The sequence below is a fragment of the Metopolophium dirhodum genome, chromosome 8, assembly GCF_019925205.1.
Source record: "Metopolophium dirhodum isolate CAU chromosome 8, ASM1992520v1, whole genome shotgun sequence".
Classification (NCBI taxonomy): Eukaryota; Metazoa; Arthropoda; class Insecta; order Hemiptera; family Aphididae; genus Metopolophium; species Metopolophium dirhodum.
In genome coordinates, this window is record NC_083567.1 from 15,191,531 (window position 1) to 15,217,413 (window position 25,883).

General features: G+C 27.8%; 1 protein-coding gene across 7 annotated transcripts; it reads right to left on the reverse strand.

The window, feature by feature from the left end:
• Positions 1–11,226: 11,226 nt before the first annotated feature.
• On the reverse strand, positions 11,227–23,030 carry LOC132950385 (acetyl-coenzyme A transporter 1-like). Of its 7 annotated transcripts, none has more exons than XM_061021809.1 (11): positions 22,821–23,030; positions 19,094–19,239; positions 13,892–14,126; positions 13,677–13,803; positions 13,404–13,563; positions 13,107–13,261; positions 12,778–12,968; positions 12,524–12,708; positions 12,291–12,411; positions 11,700–11,915; positions 11,227–11,631 (listed from the first exon to the last, which is right to left on the reverse strand). In XM_061021809.1, exons 3-11 carry the CDS (start codon positions 14,081–14,083, stop codon positions 11,458–11,460), a joined length of 1,521 nt encoding a protein of 506 aa, XP_060877792.1. In that variant the 5' UTR covers positions 14,084–14,126; positions 19,094–19,239; positions 22,821–23,030; the 3' UTR covers positions 11,227–11,457. The 7 variants fall into 7 exon arrangements, with proteins under 7 accessions (XP_060877792.1, XP_060877790.1, XP_060877791.1 ...); XM_061021807.1 differs by having other exon boundaries at positions 22,805–23,030; XM_061021808.1 differs by having other exon boundaries at positions 19,094–19,250; positions 22,805–23,030.
• Positions 23,031–25,883: the final 2,853 nt, after the last annotated feature.

Below are 25,883 nucleotides of genomic sequence, written 5' to 3' on the forward strand. Positions count from 1 at the left end.
GATATGGATAGGACATAATGGTCTTATCAGCGGTCTTCGAGGGGAACAATAAATTGAGGCCAAATAAAGTATACTTATATCGAGTATCGACTATCGACTATCAATATAAAGGAGCCTCAATTGCCTTCCCCTCCGGGAACGCGGCCTCAAATGTATTTAACATAGGCGTGGACTATCCATATCTTTATTATCTATGGGCTTCATCCATAGCATGGATTAAGGTGTCAACAATCAAAGGATCAACTTGATAATCAAACACTTAAGTTCGGCAACCTGCAACTCAGGATCTTTTTATTCAAAGTGTCCTAATGAGTCATAAGAAGGTTAGTTAGGTAAACCTATGGTTAGTTGAAGCCAAAGAGTCAATAGGGCCTTTGCAATTCAAGATCTTTTCCTACGTATTCGGCATTGTTAACATAACTATTCTACCTTTACACTTTTTCTTCCCCCGTCTCTCACAGCTATATACAGGTTCAGCCACTCTCATTCCACACCTCCATATGATCGGTATTTTGTCTATCCATCTCTTCTTCAGTCTTTTCGCCCATCATTTCTCCGTTAAATTAACTTCTATAGCCACTCTCACTATCTCTTATCATACAGTGACCGAACCACCTAAACCTATTCTCTCTTGTTTTCACTACAATATGTACACTACCCTACACTACCCTTAATTAATTAATTTCTTATTCTATCCTCTTTTGTACCTTAACACCTTACTTATTATTCTCATATCTGCTACTCTCACTCCGCTTACCTACCCTAACCTTACATTTCTTTTTCATCTTTCCCTTTCATACACCAAACATTCTGAAATCCTGTTGACCCATTTCCTTATCTTCGCCATATCACACACTTCCTAATTCCTATTCACTCAGTCTCTAGTTACCTACAAGTCATCGTACTTGATTATCGGTGAAAATATTTAAATATCATTGAGCGAATTCCCTACTCGAAAGAATTGCTTAAAAAAATATCATACCTCACCAATTTTCTAATTTTGAACACGACTATCGATAGCCCGAATAGTGTTATACCAGTATAGTTACAATACAAATATTGAAAATTTTCGGGCAATACATCCCCTGATCAATTAACTATAATAAAAAAAAACCTACTGAGAAATAAGAAAATACATACCCCGTGACGGAATCAAAATCTGCTACGAAACTTAGTCTTCGAAACACTGAAACGTTCACACATTTCAATCTGCTTATGATATATTATTCCCAGTTTGAAAATGTTCACTGACGAATACCATTTCTGAAATAACACGCATCTTATGCAGTAAAATGTTCTACAATATTCTAATGACCTATGCGTTACAGTCTACAGATATTATATAAACATACCAATAAATACCTAATATTAATTTTTATTACACAGAGTTTGTATTTTTAAATGTTGTATTCAAGGATTTATTAGTTTTATTTTTATACCTAACAAAAATTACATTTATTCACAAGTCAGTTATCAACTAGAACTCGACTACGAGTAAGACAGCGTTTGGATTGTTCGGACTGGCGTATAATTTATTATTATTATACATTGCGCCTTTGGTAGGCAGTAGTAAACGTATATGCTTCTACGTTACTTAATTAACAGATTTTCCGTGACAATAAATATATTCTGGTGTTCGATGAAAAAGATTGAAATAAGATAAAAATACATATTTTTTTGGTTTTGAATATGAAAGCTGTGAGATGATCAATATGCATTTTGTGAGAAATCTAGAGGTACTAGAAAACTGAGACGAGTGTGTTGAATGAAATAAATTAAAAAATTGATTAACACAACAATCGCTTAAAAATTAATTTAATTCAAATAATGAGATGAACCTTATTAGATCATTTAAATTTTCCAGAACAAGCCCCCAGTTGTTGGTCGCATGTCAATTTTAACCATATACTAGACCACAAGTTTATAATGCATTCTGCTGCCGGTGGCCCTAGACACTGTTGGGGAAATTATATTTCTTTAGTAATTAAATTACGATATGAATTATAAGTTACGTAGGTACTTGTCCAATACTCGACTACCAGAATTTAAATTAAAGAATGTGATATACCTAGGTAACATATCGATCGATTCTAAAACAGAAACTTAACCTAGGTACAAATAATATCACAATATCAAATAGTGAAATGTGAAAATTTGAAGAAAATTTTCTATAGGTATATCCCGTAAAACCCCCAAAATAAAACGTACGTTTGAGGTGTTCTCTTAAAACCCAAATATTTAATGCCCGTATCCCGTATGCATAGAAAATGTATGTTTCACATTTAACGAAAACTAAAACTATCGTGACGGAACTGAATTATTACGAAGAACGTATAAAACAAAAATAATCGTCACCAAGTGATAGGTATAATCTGCTATGTACTTACAAATCATATTAAATAACATTAATCATTATGTATTTTCTTATTTTGTTAGGTAGGTATAAAAACCTACCTCCCTACTTATAAAAGCATTACCTAATCATTGATTTAAAATTTTAAAAATTATTCTACTATAAAAATAAATTAACAGTTGTAGGCAAAGTATTATAATTTAAGGTATTTTTCATAATATCCTAATTTTTATACACCTATAACAACTGGATTTTAAAAACTACTCTACGTCCAGCGGGTATATACGTTTGTCTGACAATAAATATTTACATTAGGTCTACCGCGTCAACAGAGTAGTAGGACAAAACTTACGTAATTATTTATTCTTCCGGCGAAACGCGGTCCCTTTGAGTGTATAATATTGTCTAGTGTCAGAGCTGTGCGTCTCCGCCAAGCAAAATGCAGCGTGCGTCTTCATATCTCCGATCCAAAAGTTCAGTCTGGAAGTATTGAGATTAATGTCATTTATAAAAATAGGCACCTAGCTTAATAACCATAATAGAACGAAATATGTGAGTACGTATTGGAATCGCTGTTCGTCTCAGACGATTGTCATTTGCCATAGATTATTTATAATTATAACCTCACCGTCCTAATCATAGAAAATATATATATGGTCCTAACCGATGGATGATGGATATTTTTACATTATCTTCAAAAAAACATTTATTTGTTTCTACTAGACGCAAATGCGGTAAATTGAATTCAAATTTATAATATAGATAACGGTTTTTTTTACTTGGTAACCATTTATTTATTACTTGGTTTATAAACAAATTCTAATTGATATAAAATAGTAATTATATAAAAATAGTTTTATTGATCCCAATATTTAAAAATAATGTTTCAAATAAAATAATAAAAAAAATTTAAGAAATACCTATTAATTAATATGTATTACCTAAATAACTAAATAACTAAATAAATTCGTGTTTTTTTTTAAACATTTTCACGCCCCCCCCCCCCTCTTACGAAATTGTGTCACTCCTCCTTAGAGTGGTGCGCCCCTTAGGTTAAGAGTCCTTGAAATAGTGCATGTTAAAAAATCAGCCATATCCTCCCCCCTCTCCCCTTGACAAAATCATTTGACTCATTTAGCTACCTTATGAATTAAGAACGATACATTGAACGTACAAAACTGTACCTACCTACATAATAGTTATCAACCTATTAACCCATCAATAATATTATATTTTTTATTGTGTACACTATTCGATTGGTATATACAAAATAACGTTAAGTTATAAATAGGACGTGGATTTAAATGCATTAAAAATAAGAAAAATGCCTTAAAAATACGATTTAATGCACTTATATTTCAAAGCTTAATAAAATGGCCAGAAAAATTAAAAGTCCAATTTAAACGAATATAAAATAGAATTTAGATAAGTGTATAGGTAGTGTATTCGTTATATTTTGAGTTTCATTATAGCACATCAGTCCATCAGATGCTATTTAATATTTTAAAATAAAAAAATTCGACAGTAATTCCATATTGACAAGTGTTGTTTTCTATAACTGAAGACTGAAGTTATAGTATCGAACATAATGGGTACGTAAAAAAATAGAAATATAAGAAAAAAAATTACCTTTATTTAATTATATTTAATTTTTTTCTAATAAGTTTTTTGTAAATTGACTTTATCCCATATAAATGTTCTAATTTCATTTTTCATTTCGTTGATAATATATGAAACGAATTATTTGCTTGGAAAGCAATGTTTTAGAAAATTCAGAAAATGCAGTTTATATTTAAATATTATAATTTATTATATTTAATACTATATTAATACTATAATTTATAAATAATAATTTCTGATGCATTGATGCGGAAGAGTGAGGGGGTGGACAATCAGCCGAACCGAAATCTAACATCTTAAACACTAAATATAAACAATTTTTCACACACGCGTCATGGTATGAAAATAAAAAATATTTATAATTCATATTTATACCGATTTTCTACCGAAAAAATAAATTACTTTAATCTCAATATTATTTATTAGTCAACGATATCTTTGCTCAGAATCGTTTTTCGTTTGTTCGTTTTGTATTTTAATAATTTATACGTGGATATATTATTATTACTAATAATTATAGTAGTTGTGTTTGTTTTATTTCATTAATTTATTTAGTACTATACCAATAAATTATATATTAATTAATAATTTTTATAACATTGTGTTCAAAAAAATAAAAAAAAATGTGATTTTAATTAGAGTCTCGTAATGTAGCTACCTATATTTAAAAAATAAATAAATATAATAATAACTGTTGAACTTTTAGGGACATAATAGGTAACACATTCGTGTATGTAGTATTACACTATTTATATAGGTATATTTATATACCTATTCGAGTATATGAGTAGGTATATTATTCATAAGTGCGCACACGTCAGGATAGGCAGTTGACCATTCCGTGAATATACTTTTATGTGTACATGGTTACATACATCCCTAATCCCTATGATATAGAATATAGATATTAGGTGAACAATAGAAGTTAAGTATGTGACACTAAATTAATAGTGACCTATAACTTATAACGTTGTATTTGGAAAAAAAATTACCAGTTATTAATAAAAATTGTATCTTATGGCTATTATCAGTTATAAGTCATAACATATATTTCTATAAATTAAACCAAAATATTTATATATTTATATTAAGTACCCTGTATAGGTATGCACCTATTAATTATAATTATTCTACAAACAGGGACAGGAAAAACGACGACCGCGTATTTTATACATTTCTAGTCCGGAACTAAAATATGCGCCTACAAGACTTGGTTAGCAAATTTTTCGTGACATTAAATATTTGTTTTAAGTCTTAAAAGTAAATTTAAGCCCCAAAAGAATATAAAAACAAACTTACTTTAATTATCGACTCCTTCGGCGGAATCCGTGACGTGTGTGAACTGCGACGCCCATGAGGAAACGCTCCAGAATACAGCCAGAGCTTAGAATATTGTGATTTATGAAAAATAAAATTATACGAAACGCAGTTTTTAATCGACTGTGTCTTCTGCAACGACTTTAAGATTTGCCATAGATTAAATAAATAAATGATAGATATTATACTAGGTACGTAAATATGATGAATCCACGGATATAATATAATGCAACTTTTTATATCAAAGAGTTCTGTGTTAAGGACCAATTTGTTCATTGAAATTTGATAAGACAATAAACCAAAATAGTTTATAATTTTGAATTTGAATTATAATAATATGATATAGGTATTATTAAAATTATTATTTTCGTTTATCAATTTAATTATTGATTGAGGTGGTGAATAGATATCAGAAGCACAAGAATATTTTTATAAGAGCATATTGTATTTTATGAATTATTAAATATAAATGTGATTACTGGATTTTAGAGTTAACATAAAGCCATAAACGTATACAGTAAATTCATCAAATACTATAATACCAACTATATTTTTACAATGATGTGTGTTTTTTTTTTTTAATATTTTTAATTATTTTTTCTTGTGGTCTGTGTAAACGATAAGTATTTGTAATAAAGATTCAATTTTCATATATAATATTATATTATAGGCACTCAGTATGTAATCATATGTTTATTTTTAGTTTAATTTAATTGTAGGTATTTAGTAAATAATAATAGGTATACGAAATTGTGTTTTCGAATAGCAATTTATTGTTTGTATTAATACCTACACCATAATAGGCAACTAACATTTTGTAAATGATGTACAAATGTATTTTTGGTGTTTTAAGGCTGCTGTGAGATCAATTTATGAGAATCCTTGCATTAAATTGTTAGGATTATTTGATATGAATAATTATTTTATAACATATAGATTTATTACATATTGGTAAGTCGATCAGAAACTATATATGTACACTGAATGTTAATAGTAAAAAGCTATTAAAAAATCTATTATTTGTATTTATTTGTTAATAATAATTAAGACTTAAATATTAGCAGTAATCTTGTTCCTTTCACAAAATGTTTTTTAATTATTTTTAATTTAATTTACATTTATCCCAAAGTGATCTCTGAATAATCATTCAATGATGAATTTAATAGTTACATTCTCGGTTACATTAATTGGATTATAAATTAAAATAAACTACAGTATCCAGCTTCTACTACAACATTATTTTATATTTTATTTTATGTTTTTAATTTTTTAAATTCAGTCTGCACCTTGTGTCGGTGATTTTACACGTAATATAATAAAATTGATACTAGTGATGAGTAGGTACCTGATTGTTTAATCAAATTATTTACACGATTTCAATGAAAAAATATTTATGAAGTATAAACATCCGCATTTCTATTAACTATAAATTCATAATTGTATGAGCTATACATGTTACATATATTTTTCGAAAAAACTATTTAATAAAACAAGAATAATTCCTATTTTATGTCACACGGGTTGATCTAGCGACTGACTGCTACGACAACTGTGCAATTTTTTTTAAGCATAATACGTTTTGAAAACGTCCAGAAAAGAGTTTGTTTTAAGACTGTCTGTCTTGATAACAACTAATTTAATTTAGAGTGTATTGTTATATTATATTATAATGAAATTAATAATTATAGTAAAATATATAATTGCAAGACATTTAATACCTATATCTATAGCCATCTAGGGTATAAACTACACTAAAAAAGGTGTAAGTATGCTAATAAAATATATGAGGTGTATAATGTATTTATGTATATAAAAATATAAAATATAAAGATTAATAACATTATATTGTTTTAAATACTACGCGCAAACCTAAGGTGATATCCGGCGTATAGTATAACATGCAAAAAGGTGCGTATTAAACTTGGCGTGGTGAAACGAAGACGGTCTCGCGTATTTTATACATTGCGCTATTGGGATTAAACTTATAAATGCTTCTACGTCACCTAGTTAACAGATTGTCCGTGGCAATAAATATTTAATTTAAGTCTAAAAAGTAAATGTAAAATAGTAGGTAATAATATGAAAACAAACTTACTCGTAAACATCTACTCTTCCGGTGAAACGTAGCTAGAGTGCCGCCATCGCCGAAGAAACAGCTATCTTCATCCATCTTTATCTAATCATCTCACTCCGATGAGCTGAAACTTGAAAGTATCGAAATATTTTATGAAAATAACCTGATCAAACGAAATTTGGGAGTTTGTATTACAACTTATCCGGTTTAACGAACCGTCCGTTTATATTTGTAGCCTATTATTTTTTTGTTCACTGAAATCAAAATATACAATATATTATATTTATAATACAATAGTATTGCTGAAATTATTAGAATTGTTAACCGTCGCCGACGAATATCGACAATTGACGATTGCCATAGATATCATAAAATATATTATTAACTATGATAAATCCAAAGAACTTATATATTATTATATACGTACTCAGTAAACCTATACGGTATATTTATAAATCGTATGTTCTTTTATATAAATCTTTGTGATCTGCAATGCACCTATTCTGGTTTTCTATTTCAATTATAGTTCGCATGCCAAATTTAACTATACAAACTGGTCCGCAAGTTTATAGACATTCTAATACATTCTCCCGGCAGTTTCAATAGACACAGTGTTTGAGAAGTTATATTTTTTTGGTACCTAATTAATTTACAATATGAATTATTAAAAGTTACCTATGTAGGTACTTTTCCAAAACTCGACTACCTGAAAATCATTGGTTTTTATGGTATAGCCTTACGAAGTTCACGATTTTCGGTGTTTTACGCACCCGTACAACGCTTAAAGTTTACCGAGCTTAAGTATTACAAATTAATTTTTTTTTTTAATCTAGGTAAATCAACGTTTTAAAATTGATGATGCAAAAATAATTCTGACACCCACCCATGGTGATTTTACATAACAAGTCGAGGGATGTTTTTGATTTTAATTGTTCGAGCAAGCGCAGTGTGGTATACGGGGTACATATGAAAATACCAACAATTTCAATTAGTTAATATATACATATAACTTAAAAATAAGACTGACCGCCAAGTGCAGACTTCCCTGTCGTTTTCAGTTAAAAACTAATGATTTCCGGCAATTATTTTTTGCAATATCGTTCTTAATTCGTTGTTACTTGTAATATATACATATGCCTATTTTAAAAATATTATTCGTGGGTAATTGAAACGTCTAAAATATATTATCATATACAAATACGATAATAAACAAATAATAATAATTCAACTTAACCGGCTACGGTATTAATAATATTTAATAATATCAATATAAATATAGTATACAATATCCTAGGCTGACAAATCGTCTCCACTTAAAATCGTTTTTCGTATACTATGATATTATATCATTGAATTCAAATTTAACACTATCCATAACAGTCATCCACTTGTAACCTACTATTCAGCAGAGTCACTTTCAATTTTTTTTTTAGATTCTGAGGGAAGCGATGAATGTATTGATTTTACAATGATGTGTGTTTTTTTTTTATTTTTTTTTGTGTCTGTCATCACCTATTAGGACAGTAAAAGTGCTTGAATTTTCTTTAACAGTAACTTTTCTGATAGGAAAGTGAATCTAGTTGGTACTATGAGGGGTCAAAAGTAAAATTTTCCCAGTAGTTTTCAAAAGCGACGTGAAAAACAAAGGAAAAACGGGAATTTTTTACGCAAAGTCCGTTTTCGAGAAAATCGATTTTGGTTTTTGGTGCAACTCTAAAACAAATGACCGTAGGTACATTAAATTTTGACTGAATGCTTATATTAGCATTTTCTATACACCATAACATTTTCCAAAGATTTTGACTTATTTTGAGCTGTTTACGGACATTTTCAGTTTCCATTTTATTTTAGTTTTTTTTTCTATAAATATCAATAAAATGTTATTTTTTGGTTAAAAAAGCTTGAAAATTTAATAGAAGGCTCCTAGGTTATTGTTTCAAAGGCAGATAAACCTAACCTAACCTAACACGATAAAATTTTGAAAATAATTTGATTCTTTTTGAGCTGTTTACGGACATAGTCAGTTTTAAATTATTTTAGTTTTTTTTTCTATAAATATCCATAAAATTTTATTTGTTGGGTAAAAAAGCGTGAAAATTTAATATAAGGCTGCTGATATATCGTTCTAATAGCAGTTAAAAAATATTAAAAATACATAGGCTCAATTTTTATTTATAAGCATTTAAAGTTCAAATTTTGACAAAATTTATCAAATTTATAATTTATAAATTATTTTGTAGTTAAAAATGTATAAAATGTTTAACTATTATGGCTAAGGATTGAAAATTTAAAACAAGGCTCCACGTAAATAGGTTATATATAAATTACTTTATTCACAATAATATCATCAAATATACTATTGGTAATATCATAGGCTGACTGACTGTTTTCACTCAGAATCGTTTTTCTTATACAATGATATTATATCATTGAATTCAAATTTAACACCATCCATTACAGTGACCCACTTGTAACCTACTGTACAGCAGAGCGATATCCACTTACCCACCTTTTGTAACAATGTATTTTTGTTATTGGTTTTCGCCTTTTGGATTTTGAACAAATATTCATTTGAGCAAAATATGTATTTTGAACTCGGTTAAAGATATTATAATATTGTATGTATAAAAGAATGTCTTTATATAACTATATTAATTTTAATTTGATTAATGTAAGTAATAACATTGATTATAAATACTTATATAATATAATCAATTGTAATAATAATATGTTATAACAGTTTATTGCCAATTGTTTTATTTCTTTAGTTTTTTTACAGTTGTAGGTAATAATGTTTAAAAAAATCACATTTTTTGATACAATCATATTTAATTAAATATAAAAATTGTTAAGTTCAGTTGTTATAATTGTAAAAAGAACAGTATGTTTTGGCCGAAAAGTGACACTGGCCGAAAAGGGAAGGGTACATTTTGGCCGAAAAGGGGGCCGCCCGTTATATTAAAATCAGATGTTAAAATAGTAAAATTACGCTATTACCCTCCTCCAGGTGTTCGGAGGGCTCTCGAGATCGTGTATTCGAGAATTAGATCAAACACACCGTACAATATAATTATATGTGAAAAAAAGCACATATAATGTATTAACTGCAATCAATATAAAATATTATATTAAATACCTTACCTGATTCGCAGTTGTTTGTAGATTATGTTGTAGGAGTTTTAGGTGACACAAATAGTAATACTTCAAAAACACAAATCGGAATAAAGAACGTAATAATTATGGCTTAACATAAGACGTCCAGTTGTCGCTCGTTGAAATCGGTTTTGAGATTTAAGAGGTTGTTACTCTTTTGGTTGGTGCTCATGCACTGGTTTTAGGGACGACAAGGATATACTGACCAGAGAGTGGTAGGCGGCTTTTTCAAAAGGTTATCGTGAGCCTCGGAACTAGATTATTCTTTGGTGGCATATACCCTTTTTGCCTTTCCTCCTCACTGGTAGTTTGGCGGCATATAATTAAGTCACACACATTTTACCGTTATAAGTGCGTGCCGATTTCTTAATCCGTAGACATATCATACGGATCGTCTCTTTTTGTCGTTTATAATGGTTTTATTGGATGTGATCGTTGGATTTTGAAAAAAATTTCAAATTACAAATATTAAGAATGTATCTTATGACTTATCAGTTATAACATATTATATTTCTATAAATTAAACCAAAACGTAGGTATATGTCTATTCCAAGTACCTACCTATTAATTATAATTATTCTACGATCGGGGACTGGAAAAACAACGGCGGCGCAGCGTTTGTATTATTCGATCTCGCGTATTTTATACAATTCGAGGTACAATTTAACAATAAGAAAAATAAAAACAAAGATATTTATCAACAATCATATTAACGTAAAAATATATATTCAAAATAGGTTATATATATTTCAATGTTTGTTATGAACAGTTATTTCGATTACTCTGAAATATAATATATTGAATATACGTACATATATAAGAATGAAAATTCTTAAAAGATACAAAACAATATTTAAAATATTTTTCAAAAGCTTCAATTAATGTTTCATTAAATAATTATATTGTTATTTTAGTTGGTACCTACATTATATCTTTATATTCATTTTATTTTAATTTCCACATGCCATTCTTTTACATGCTTGGATTGAAGATTATTTATGATTTTTCTAAAAATAAAAAACCATATTATTCCGTAAATTGTACATATGACAGTTTCTATGTAAAAGCCGTCGATATAAACTTCACAGGTTCCTCCAGACAAACTGCAAATTTCCTGTAGACGGACGGATATTTAAAAATATAATCATTTATTTAATATACCTATTTATTTTACTGTCTTACCTTCTGATTATTTGAAGTTGAACATAATTTTCTAGGATCGTTAGAACATCGTTTTAAAGTCAAGAATTCGATAAGCCACAGAGCTCCAGTTTTGCTCCACACATTTCCTAAATTAGATATAGTAGTCAACAGAGTCATATTTGTACCTCCGATTTTTGGATCACTTATACTTGCGTAAAATGTCATTGCCGTCAATGTCATAATACTCACAGTTAACTGAAATGGAAATAAATGTTAAAACTTATTTATGAGTTTATGAAAACAGTCAAACAAGACACATAGAATATACCTAGAATCTAGATACATTTATAAGTGATTTAGGTGGGTATAAACACTTATAAGGAAACGAAAATATAAATTTGTCAGTATATCAACATCAGTGACCGAAAATTGAAATTCTCAACAAAATATTAGAAACCATAAAGGTACATATTATTATTATAGTTGTAAGATAAATTTTTTAATAATTTAATTGTGCATTCATTTTAAGCAATTTAATTAACTAACAGAAATCTGTAAAAACTATCAAACAACAATCAAGAGACAACGATAGGTATATAAACAAAACATTAGGTAAGTGAATATATTTACCTGCTGTAAACTGTACATCAACACTAAAAATACTTTGTGCGTGATAAGTAATGACTCTGTCTGAACCAAAAAATAAGGTGTAAAGTAAACGATAGTTGCTAAAACTACACCGAACAGTAATCTAAAGAATAGTTTAAAGTGTTATACATACTGATTAAGAAAGAAATTATTAATCAAAAGATAATTTTAAATGTAATAATAAGTGCATAATATTATTATGGTTTTAGTTTTACCGGTAGGGTATAGTATTAAAATAATTTTTCAACGGTTTTTCTTTCGATGTAAATGTTGTAATGAAAAACGGTAAGCTTATATTTAAAGGTATAAATAACAAATCTATAGCAGCAATTTCGTCTTTGGTAATTCCACTGTCTATAAGTTTCAATTTAAACGCGGCATCGACTGAACAAAAACTCATCTAAATTAATTTAAATGTTGTAGTATAATTAAGTATATTGTTTGATACTTTAATGAAAAACACGCTTACTTTGATAGTCAATAAAATTATAGCAAACATCTTGATACTAGGTAATTTCATAATACTGAAAAGTAACATATACGTTTTGGCAATGCTAAGATCAACAGCATCGAGTTCTGACAAATAATCTTTTTCATACTTAAATATAGCTACCAATGTGGTAATGACTATATAAATAATTCCCCAAAAATAAAAATATCCTAAACATAATATTATTATTAAAACAATTATGTTTATATTTTATATAGGGACAAAATACAATAATTTAGTATACATTAAACATATTAATTATATATTTATATAAGTATATAATATATATAGATAGGTATAGGTAGTACCTTGTAAAGTAATAACACCGCCTGGTATGGATGTAGTACGCCACCATTTGTTCCAAAATGATTCCGATAACAATAAAATTGGCAAAATATAACCCAAAAATATTCCGAAAGCTTGTCCGGCACCATTACACATTGAAGCATAACTAATATTTCGTCTACAAAATAATACATAATTAGTATTTAATACGCACATGTAATAGTGCATAATTACCTACCTATGTCATAGGTATACATATTTTATTTTATTAATTAGCGTTTTAAAAATTTTTATATTTTTCAACAATGATAAACACAAACCTTTTTAACATGGTTAATGCCCAACCATCTACAATAATGTCTTGAGTGGCAGCAAGGAAATTTAAAACGAAAAATACTGATGTTAAAGCATTAATATTTACTTTACTACCATCATCTAGCCATTCGTTTATATGAAAACCAGTAATGAAGAAAAATATACCTATAAAATAATCAAAACACATTATTAAAAATGTTAAGGCACCTTTTCAATTGTATTTAGTTTTGTATTTTTCAATTATGTGTAAATGTGTAATGTTAAACATTTGTTTATACCTAAGAAATATTGAACTGGAATCAACCATGACTTTCGACGGCCCAATTTTCGTATAAATAAAGAATCAACTAATGGTGCCCACAAAAGCTTCAAACTGAATGGCCATACTGCCAAACTAAATTTAGCCTATTCATATCAAAAATGTTATTATTATTTTATAATTCAAGTTTAAGATTTTTTTTTTAAAAAATAAATAGTCTATTATTTGACTTACTTGTTCTTTAAATGATGATTTATGCATGTTTTGTATAATAATAGGTATTGCTAAGGATAAACCTAACGGTACTCCTTGTAAGGTATACAACACCAACAATACAAAAATATTGCGCTTATCACCTTTCAAATTCGCTCTAACAGGAGTGTCATGTTTTTCGATTAAAGATTCAATATGAGTAATTTCAATCATTATCAACTATGTTTCACAACTGTCAGCTGCTATGTATAAATATCTAAAATAACAGTAAATAAATTAAAAACTAATGAATAGCTGTGAAATTGTAATTTCTATCAATTAATACTTATATATTTTGTATGCATGGACATATGGTAGGAAATATAGTATATAATATATATATTATAGTAAATGGCAATAATGGCATTGGTATATCATACATAATAATATTATTATATTTTAATTTGGTTCAGTATTAGCAGTGATATTTTCATACAGAGTACTTGTAAGTTGTAACTTTAAAACAGGTAGCAATAACATGCACCTTGCTGAAGAGATAAAAGCCATTAATATGTAATTAGTGAACACGAGATGTTGAAAATGTTTCATATCGTCTGCAACATTAAAGTTGTTTTTGAAACTAGGTACATTCGTTTATAAAAATGAGATAATCCATGGTTTAATAACGAATAACTTAGAAACGACCACATGCTCGCGAAAATATCTAAATAGTCAAGCAATTATCAACTTTGTAAGTTTTAAAGCATTGCCTGCCTTAGGAACAGGAATGACTGCTGAACTTATCCATAGATACATATTCATCATAGCCATAGATAATATAAAAATGGATAGGACGTCATGCCTATACCAGTTTACGTGTGCTTTTTTGGGAAAGAGAAAACGTAAAGAGAGAAAGACGATATGGGGCTTTTTTTAAGGTTATTTCCAAAAACTGTTTATAATATTTGTCAATTTCAAATTTGCATTGTGATTGTTGTGCCTGAAAATGGAAATTGGAATATTCAAATTACACTAAACTTTGCGTACATAATTAATTGTAATTAGAATATAGAATAATATAGATCGTTAATTATTACTAATTAATCATTAATGTTATTTTTATCATTTATCAATATTTGCCCAATATAACATTAAAAACGTATCACTAAATTTTATAGTGATAAGTTCTTATGTCCTAACCACGGACTAAGATATAATGGACTGGAAACGAGCAGCTTATCACGGCCACGAATATATGTACAGAGGCAAAGTTCCTCTTAGATCATATACTGTATATAACCTAATCTAACCTAACCTATATATAACCTATCATATGTTGTATATAATCTAAGGTGTTCCTGGAGTTCACAGCCCCTCTGCATTTAACACGGGCCAAGATACAAATTGTGTAGCCAAAAAAAACCACCGGTAGCACTGAAAACTTCAAGAACAGTGTTCTTATCAGATAAGTGATACCTTTTCGTGGCCGTCCCCCGACCCCCGCCGACCATGTCGTTTCCAGTCCATTATATCTTAGTCCGTGGTCCTAACCATTCTTATATTATCATAGGAATGTCTAAAAATACGACAATGAAGTAAACTTTAGTTTCAATACTTCTCAACCTTCTTTATGACTATCTAATAAAGATCTAATTTAGATCCATAAAAATGGTGGCACACTTAAAGAGTTCATAGATTTTTTAAAAAGTAACAATAGTTTTAAACTATATAAATTCAGAATGAGACTAACTTCACAATCGTTTTTCTTATCTGTGGTTTTTACCTTCACGTCATACCGCCATCATAATTACGTATATTTATACTTTAAATATGTACAATATAAATAAACATTTTTTTTTTTGGCGTCACACCGGTTGAGATCAGTTACTAAACTATACAATCTAGGTAAACATATTTATATTAGATACAAATATAAGGATAACTATATTGATACGTAATGACTGTTACTTGATATATTACCGTATATTTTAAATTAGTTAATAAAATAATTATTCTTATAGCACCATATATTGTCCTTTTGGATTCGTTTTTAGAACTAGAGATAAATAATATCCATCAATTTAAAACTAATACAACGAGAAGATATTTTTAAAATTGCGTTATTTTACTTTTATATTCAACATCAACTTGTCCAATCCCAAAAAAGAAAAAAGAATTTACGTAACAAGAACTTACGAAGAAGTATCTACGAGTACGGCATCTAATTATTTTCGTTTGATACACCACAAAACATGAATGTTTCGTCATTGTAGTTAAAATATACAACAATATTAAGCTACTGAGCTAAAATATGCAAAATAAAAATACATAATTTGTATCAGTATGAAGACTTCACTTAGTGAAAACCAAATTTTTAAGAAAGTAAGTACAACCTTTTGTCCTAATTGTCACTAATCACAACAATTACGTTTTTACCAGTAAAATGTAATATAGTAAAAAGCACATTTTTTTAAAATGTATTACTCAATTTTTTAAAATAAGTCCTTTATAAGCATCCACAGTCATTTTTCCAGGGGATGAGTAGGGGGCAAAGATAATTTAAAAAATAAATGCTGATTTTTTTTCTAAAGTTAACACCTATAACTTTAATATATTATAATATCAAATATAGGTCTAAAATGTATAAAATATACATAATTACATAACTATGTTAATTTAAATATAAAATAAAGATCTGGACAAACAGAAATAAAAGCCTAGGGTGGGAGAAAATTGCCCCATCTTGCCACACTTCGAAACGCCACGGGGCCCATATAATATTAATTTTAAAAGCTAACAATTTAATTATTTTAAATAACAATGCAATTGAAATTTTAGATTCTTTATAAAACAAAATTAATTTAAAAATTAAAAACAAATATATAATGAATCTTAGTTTTAATATATATTATTATTATTATTACATATATTATATTGAATCAATCAAAATTATATAACATAGTATTATAGTTACGAATTTTTTTTTGAGACGCTTCAAAACTATAACAATTACAAGCACGACACTAACTTATTACACATGAGCCTTGAATAATGTTATGCAAATATTTTGTTAACAAATTCCCTTATATATAACACGCTTTTAATCTTATCATAACAATGCCATGCATTTATTATTATAATTTGGGTATGAGTATATACAAGGTGTAACACTGTAAAAGAATGACCTGACAAATTAAATACATTTTGTACTTATCGGTATATAAAAAACTTTTTTATTTATAATTTATAGACCACCGTGGTACAAGTATAAAATACAATTTTTTATTCAATTTTTTTGGGAAAGTTAAAAATATCTAATTTGTAAATCTAATTTTTGGAAAAATGTTATGGTGAAAACACTTATTTAAGTCAAGTAGTTTATTTTTTAAATATTTGGAGTAAATTAATTCGATAGATAGTTGACATAAGTAAATCTTAAATAATTTATTATCTATACAATTTTCATAATTTTTTCAAACGTTTAACTAGTATCTATTTTCATTTTTAATTTGTAAAATCTTTCTGTTACACCCTGTATGTCACATATAGTTATCAAGGTATGTAGTATCATTGATCTCACGTATAATAAGTGGGTTATATTATAGAATAAATTGTATACGTCAAACATATAAAAATAATATATAAAATAAATTGTAATTTTAAAAACCGTAAAAAAACTTGTTGAGAATAATAGAATTAATTATGAAAAATATAATTGTAATTTCATTTTTTGTAATGATTACTTAACACTTTTTTTTTATTATTATTTAGACGGCACCTATATACAATCTGTTTTTTTAGGGACAGTAAGAATATGTGGTAATAGAATAAACAATAAATACATAATTATTTGATTATATAACTACCCTCACTTGATGAACTTATCAACCCGACAAACATGTTTATACTGCCGTTTTTATATCTTGAAATATAATTTTCGATGTTTGTCTGCTGTTTTTTATATTTAAAATGTTGTCTGTTATTAGAGTCTATTATATATAAAAACAACAGTCATGTCAAATTATAGAAGACCAAACATTAGCAAACAGTAATTGAAGGGTCCAATGCAACAACCAGGCAACTCCATTTTTGAGCGAAATCGTTTTATTTATTGATATGATAAAGAAATAAATTATTCTCAAATGGGTGCAACAAACGTACTAATTATTAATAAATTAAATATGAGTAAAAATGGAGTCGTCTGATTGTAAATTTAAGCGCAACAAATAGATAACTCCGGAGTGGTCTGGTTGTTACATTAAATACCGAATCCATACATTTTTGTGCAATAAGCAGATAACCCCGAAGTTACTATCTAATATCTTATCATCAATTTATTTATTTATTTATGTATAACCTATAAAATTGAAACCCAGTAAAAGTTTTAAATCATTAGTTATAAAAGTTTTATTGACATTCATAGAAAAAAAAACTAATATAATTGGAAACTGAAAATGTCCCTAAACAGTTCAAAACGTGTATAGAAAATGCAAATATAAACCAGTGAAAATGTCATGTATACGTTCATTTGTTGTAGAGTTACACCAAAAACCAAAATCGATTTTGTAAAAAACCGATTTTGCGAAAAAATTCCCGTTTTTCCTTAATTTTTATATTGTTTTTCCCAGCGCTTTTGAAAACTATTGAGAATTTTAAAATTTGACCTACCAAATGCACTAACTAGATTCACTTTATCATCAAACAAGATACTGTTGAAGAAAATCAAAGCTGTTTTACTGCCCCAAACGGTGGTGACATAAACAAAAATTTAAAAAAAGGCGGGTAAGTGGATGTCGCTTTGCTGTATAGTAGGTTACAAGTGGGTCACTGTAATAGATGGTGTTAAATTTGAATTCAATGATATAATATCATTGTATAAGAAAAACGATTCTGAGCGCAAACGGTATACTATAAGATAAGGTATACTATTGTATATCACGTGTTTATATAAAGTATACCCAAACGTGTCTTGTATAGTTGTATAATATGTGTGTTGGGTACCAAACGTTCTCTGATTTACCAGGTAAAATTATAAAATACATTTTATTTTATGTGTCCAAACGTTGTGTCTATTTGTTCCCAAACGTGTGGCTTTTGGGTCAATGTGACCAAACGTTGAGCACCCATATTACGTATATCATTGGTTTTAACACATCCATTAGAGTGGTACCATTTTCACACATTTTTAAACCTTTGCCCAATGTAATATGCGTTTTTATGCTATAAATTGTAAATCTTACTCACTCGATTTGAAAAATGAACGAAGATTTGTTATTGGACGTCATGATGATGGATGTCAAACGTGAAACGATGTCCATCTCATCGATTTGAAAGTGATATTTATAATCAGTTTCATGGTAATAGATGAATATTAAATATTTTGGCTCAATCTGTAAAGGTACTAAGTAGAAAATCCATTTTTTCATGGTAATAAAATTATAATTAAATACTCGTGATGAGTGATAATATTATAACGCATGCCGGTTTATTTATCTCTATCATTTACGTAGATAATATAATATGATAACACACCGTCACGCCCACGGTCTTAGAAGATATCTTCTAAGAAAGACCGTGGTCACGCCACAACAAACAGTCAAAATCATTTACAAGGACAAGATGTTATAGTAGATAAATTAATATAGAAATAAAAGCATCACAGATAATATTATGTACAATGTGATGTGATGTAATGTAATGTGATGTGATGTACATGTCATGTCCAAAGGTCGGGGCACGGCTATAGATAGTATGGTTGCCCATCGACCCATGATTCCCATACTTGAAAAGTGTCTACCGAAATGAATCTCAATAATCAGTATTAAAGTTAAATTAAACAGCGACAGACTTAAGCACTAGCGCTTATATGTCATAGTAGCTATCACGGAACTACAATTTACATTTGAAAGGTAATTGCATTTATAGTCACAGCAACAAATAAGCGCTGGTGCGTAAGTCTCCTGCTGTTTAATACTGATAATGGAGATTCATTTCGGTACACTTTTCTAGATTCGTTTGGCAACCATACTATCTTTAATCGCGGGCAAAAGCATTTAATCTATTTTGTGATAAAAGCAGCTATAATGATCAACTTCTTCCAAGGGATATTCAACCTACTGATAAGCGTGGGGAAAACAGTTTCCCGCTAAAAATGTTTCATAGCCCGGAGGTCCTGATTTTAAAAATAATATACTTATAAACTGCAGTGCCCTGTATTTACTTAGTGAATCTAATTGGTACAATCGGGAGTTAAAATTTAAAGTTCACTGTAATTCCCTAAAGCTTAGGGGAAAACAAAAAATTAGAAAAAACAGACATTTTAACGCAAACTCCGTTTTTGACAATATCGATTTTGGTTTTTGTTGTAACTCTAAATACAATGACATTTTTACTAAATGATTAAATTACCATCTTCTATAAACTATTTCTATTTTCTATTATCCCTTCTATACACTACACAATTTACAAATTATTTTGATTTAGAGATTTTTAGACATTTGTCTTTATTTATTTAATAGATTTCAAAATTAAACACAAGATTCCACAAAAATTTGTCTACTTTAAACAACAAAAAAAAATTGTATACTGTAATGCCAACTAAAATTTTTATGAGAGTTTGAAACACGTGCTTATTATTAGGTTGGTACATATTGAGACCATTGCCCTTCCGCGAGCTCTCTCCCTGTAGAATTTTGACACTATTTTGCTTATAAGGTACAATAATGGTCAGGTTAGGTACTTCTAAAAACATATGGACACCTATAAAATACATAATGTTCACCCTATTTTACATATTCAGTGGCCATAAATAGGCCAAAATATCCATTAATCATAGTTCACTGCAGTTAATCATGGTGAAAATGCGGATTTGGGTAAATATCGCGAAAAATTGAAAACTTCTAATAATTTTACCAGGATAAATTACCAGAATTTATTAAATGCAATCATTCAAAGAAATTAATATACTTCACTAATCTTTACTGCTTCAATGGAAAATAAGTTAGTCATTTTCAGTTCACTGATAGTATGTAAAATAAAGTATATATATTTATTATATATTATTCGAAATACTGCAGACCATGCAGTAATTACATAATTATAATGTATAGTCATGATTTTATGAATATAACAGTACGTTAGTATGTACAAACGCAGTACATTGTAATGTAGTACAAACAATAGCAATTAGCAGTAAAGCGCAATATTAAAAGTTGATTAAAAAATATTGATATTATACCTAGGTAAACCCTAACCTAACCAAATATTTTTAAATGTCTTGATTAATCATAATATTGATAGTATGCCTATTGATAGGATTGTTCCTATGGAGTTGAAAAAAAGACTTTCCAAAAAATATTTATTTTTTTTAAATTTGTAGCCATAAGCAAAAAAAGGTGGATAAGTGGATGTCGCTCTGCTGTACAGTAGGTTACAAGTGGGTCACTGTAATGGATGGTGTTAAATTTGAATTCAATGATATAATATCATTGTATAAGAAAAACGATTCTGAGCGAAAACGGTCAGTCAATCTATGATATTACCAAGTATATTTGATGATATTATTGTGAATAAAGTAATTTATAATATATAACCTATTTACGCGGAGCCTTGTTTTAAATTTTAAATCCTTAGCCATAAAAGTTAAACATTTTATACATTTTTAACTACAAAATAATTAATAAATTATAAATTTGATAAATGTTGTCAAAATTTGAACTTTAAATGCTTATAAAAAAAAATTGTGCCTATGTATTTTTAATATTTTTCAACTGCTATTAGAACGATATATCAGGAGCCTTATATTAAATTTTCACGCTTTTATGGATATTTATAGAAAAAAAAACTAAAATAATTTAAAACTGACTATATCCGTAAACAGCTCAAAAAGAATCAAATTATTTTCAAAATTGTATCGTGTATAGAAAATGCTAATATAAACAATCAGTGAAATTTTCAAGTATCTACAGTCATACGTTTTAGAGTTTCACCAAAGACCAAAATCGATTTTTTCAAAAACAGATTTTGCGTAAAAATTCCCGTTTTTCCTTAATTTTTCTTTTGTTTTTCACGTCGCTTTTGAAAACTACTGAGAAATTTTTACTTTTGACCCCCCCCCAAAGTACCAACTAGATTCACTTTCCTATCAGAAAAGTTACTGTTGAAGAAAATCCAAGCACTTTTACTGTCCTAAAAGGTGATGACAGACACAAAAAAAAAAATAAAAAAAAAACACATCATTGTAAAATCAATACATTCATCGCTTCGTTCAGAATCTAAGATTACAAATTCAAATCTTGAATTATTTTAAGTTTTTAAACTATAACAAGCATCTAAATTATTTAATATTAGTATTTGCTTAATTGATTATAAATTTATTTAATAATATTACTTAGCAGTTAGCCATTTAGTATTTAGTGACAAGACTTTGAAATGTAACTGCCAAGGTAATCCGTTCAATTTTATTAAAAAATCTGTTTTTTTATAACTATTTGCAAAGACATTTTATAAAATTAATTAAAATATGTATATAATTACCTAGGTACCTATAAAATAAATACATTTTATATTTTATATACCTATTTTAAATTTGACCATAATATACGATTACAATTTACAATATGGGTAGTAGGTACCAGGTACCCGGTAGCTATATGGCTATATTATGTATACACACAATATAATATATATATTATATTATGATGTAGGTACCTACCAAAAATAAGTTCTTATAATATTAAATTGCCGATACGACCATAGGATATATACCTTACTCAAGTTATTAATTTATATATACTGTACCAGGTAATGTACCTACATAAAATAAATATATAAATAAGTGAGCTTCTATCATTAATCACTATATATACTGATATTATATTGATATAAATGTTTATTATAGCTATTTATCTATTTTTGAAAATGTTAAATTATATATTAATGTATAATAGTTCTTACTTAAGAAAAACAGTACCTATTTACTGTTTAGATGTTTGATACACAATTTGTTGTCTTAACAGGGTTTTTTTTAACGAAATACAACACCATTTAATTTAATAATATATAATTATTAATTCATTCATATTAAACATGAAACTAACATAGAACAAAAATTTTAATATTAAAATATAAATAATAGGAAATCTACTTTGTCAATGGTCATTTCACTTTAATACGATATGGAAAGAATGACGGCTACAAGTCGACAAATAAACTATGAACGATGTACAAATTAAAAAAACTGATACGCACAATCAATATTTATTATATATTTTCTAGTAAAAATTATAATCTCCGCTATCCTTGTGTATTATAATCTATTATGTATAAGTTATTATGACTAAGATTATATTGCTCCACAAAAAGACCCAAATGATCGGTTAATTGCCCAATTTAAATAGATAATATTACGTATGAATACTTGGAAAATAATTTGGCTTGTATAAATAATTATTGTTTATTGAAATATTTATTTTTATTATTTAAAATAATCAGATAACCAGTATATAGATTTAAATCTAAATAATTATCCTCGTTTCATAGAAGTTGTCAGGGCACTTGTTCTATAATAGGTACAGTACGATTTTTATATTATAATATGATATAACAATAGTCGAAAATAGGTGGGGCTTTAGGGTCTAAGCCCCCTCCCAAACATTTCCTAAAAATGTTCAAGCTTATTCAATATTATTATAGTAAAGCTTCAGCCCCCTCCAAAGCTCAAACGAAACTTATTAACTTATATAATGGATATTATTAAGTATACTTAATACCCAAAAAATAACACCCAAGCATATTAATAATATAGGCACTAAGTAGGTAGGTACCTACATAATAACTAAATAGGAATATCTTATAGAAATAAAATATTGTTTTTCTTATTATAATAATGAAATCTTTTTATAGTTAATTTATATTGCACGAAACAATTTAATTAAAAAAAAAAAAAACAACTTGGCAATTAGGCACTCAAGTATTGCCCCTCACCAGATCCCTTGATTCCTCGATAATACAGTTCAGAGGAACCTACTAATTACTATGCAGGGTATTTCCGGAAAACGGAAAAATTTGAAAATAATGTTGGCAGACAGAACTATAAAGCATGTTATAGGTTGGCCGTGATATCTTTTCTACACAGTGATGAATGAACTGAACTTCAGTATCTTTTCTGCTGGGAAAGTAAATCTAGATGGTACTTTTAAAAGATAAAAATATTGAAAATTCCAACCTAACTTAGCCTAACCAACCCTTTGGGATTGGGCTCTCAAAATATACAAATAAGAGAAATTTAAAATAATTATAGTGATACTTTAATTTATTAATTTTGTTATTATTAATTATTATAATATATTACACATTAATTACAGATTTACACCATCTATAAATGCTAATTGAACAATAAGCGCAATTAATGGTTTTTATACAATATTTAAAAATATACAAGATAAATATTTGTGTGGCATACATTTAAATGAATGTCCCACCCCATCGCAGATCATAGCTCTGAATCCGTTCCTGGCCCATAAATCAAGATCATAAATATTAACTTATAAATAATACTAACTTCCGGCATAACAAATATCTTTGTATAACCAAAAGTTAACTCGCAGTTTTACTCAGTACTCGGACTTTAAAAATCAACCAACACGTGTAACTGTTTAAGTATATATCCGCATCACCCCATTCAGTGAATTTAATAAAACCGAGTAGCACCTTCCTAACCTAACCTACCTTGCTGTAAACTGTTTATGACAAAACTATCAATTGCAGCTTAATATATTAGCCTATATTATGTAACTATCTTTTTTTATCATATGGTATCGGCCGGTATGTGACCTTAAATAATGTAATCCAACCACATAATATAAAAACTTGTAAGTTGTAAGCTATTCTGAACTAAAATAATTTATAAAATAATATATTAATTTGAATTTATATTTTACATTCAATGATCCTAAATAGAATTTCAATATAGTGATTATAATTTTATCTTAGAATAGTTTTTTATTCTCAGGAATGGTAATGATTTGTTGTTAATTGTTATTAAATACTATAATTATTATACTCTTCAACCATCAATATGTAAATATTTACTTTAACAATTATGTTTGATTGGAATGTTTGTGTCAACATAATATTTATTTGCCGCCAGAGTCCATGGTGTCGCTTTTGTCGCCGAATCGTAATACTTATTTAGTGACTATTACTAGTACTAGTGTTATAGTACTAGTGTCTAGCAGACTAATATCAGTAATCGTAATAGCAATACAACTATACAAGTAGGTATTTATTTGTTTCAAGTCTAAATTCATATTATTATATTAATAAACGCTATAGTGATTACGTTAGGGATCTCCAGCAGTCCATCCTTTTTTACGGTGGGCTAAATCCCGCCGGTTGTCGTTTGCGCATCACTATTGTTATTTTACACTTTGACCTTTTTGTAAGACAGTTGGGCATTGTTCGATTATATTTAATGAAAAAGAATGATGTATATATGATAATATTTTTTAATGTTTTAATTGTAATAATAATATCTACCTAATTGTAATGTTTTAATTCATAATTTTAATAATGATGAAATATAATAATTAACTATAAATAAAATGTATAAAAAAATTTTCATTTATTTTTTTAATTAATTTTGCCCCCCCCCCCCCCAAACTAGAAAAATGTCTGGGGACGCTTATGACCGTACATGTTTTCGCCCAAAATCGACCGTTTGTTTTTCAACCTATAATGACCTTTTTGATCATAACTCAAAAAAGAGTGATTATGAGAAATATTATTCTTAGTAAATAGAAAAACATTTTGATTACGACTGTCCACTAATGTCGTCATATAAAAAGTGCAAATTATAGTGTAGTCAAAAATTTTTGAATATTCATACTAAATATTTTAAAATTTAATAAAGTTCCATATAAGTTTTTTTACAATAATTGTACAAAAGTTAAGTTTAATTTCACAAATATTTTTTTAAACGTCTTAAATGTTGATGAACTATTATTCACTCGTAAAATAACAGTTTCTCATTAAA

Bases quoted from the DNA above. Each gene is read 5' to 3' on its own strand.
- LOC132950385 (XM_061021809.1), bottom strand. From the start codon at position 14,083: ATGATTGAAATTACTCATATTGAATCTTTAATCGAAAAACATGACACT. The intron at 13,804-13,891 runs GTAAGTCAAATA...TGATATGAATAG, and splicing joins AATCATCATTTAAAGAACAA to GCTAAATTTAGTTTGGCAGT. The intron at 11,632-11,699 runs GTAAGACAGTAA...GTCCGTCTACAG, and splicing joins CAACTTCAAATAATCAGAAG to GAAATTTGCAGTTTGTCTGG.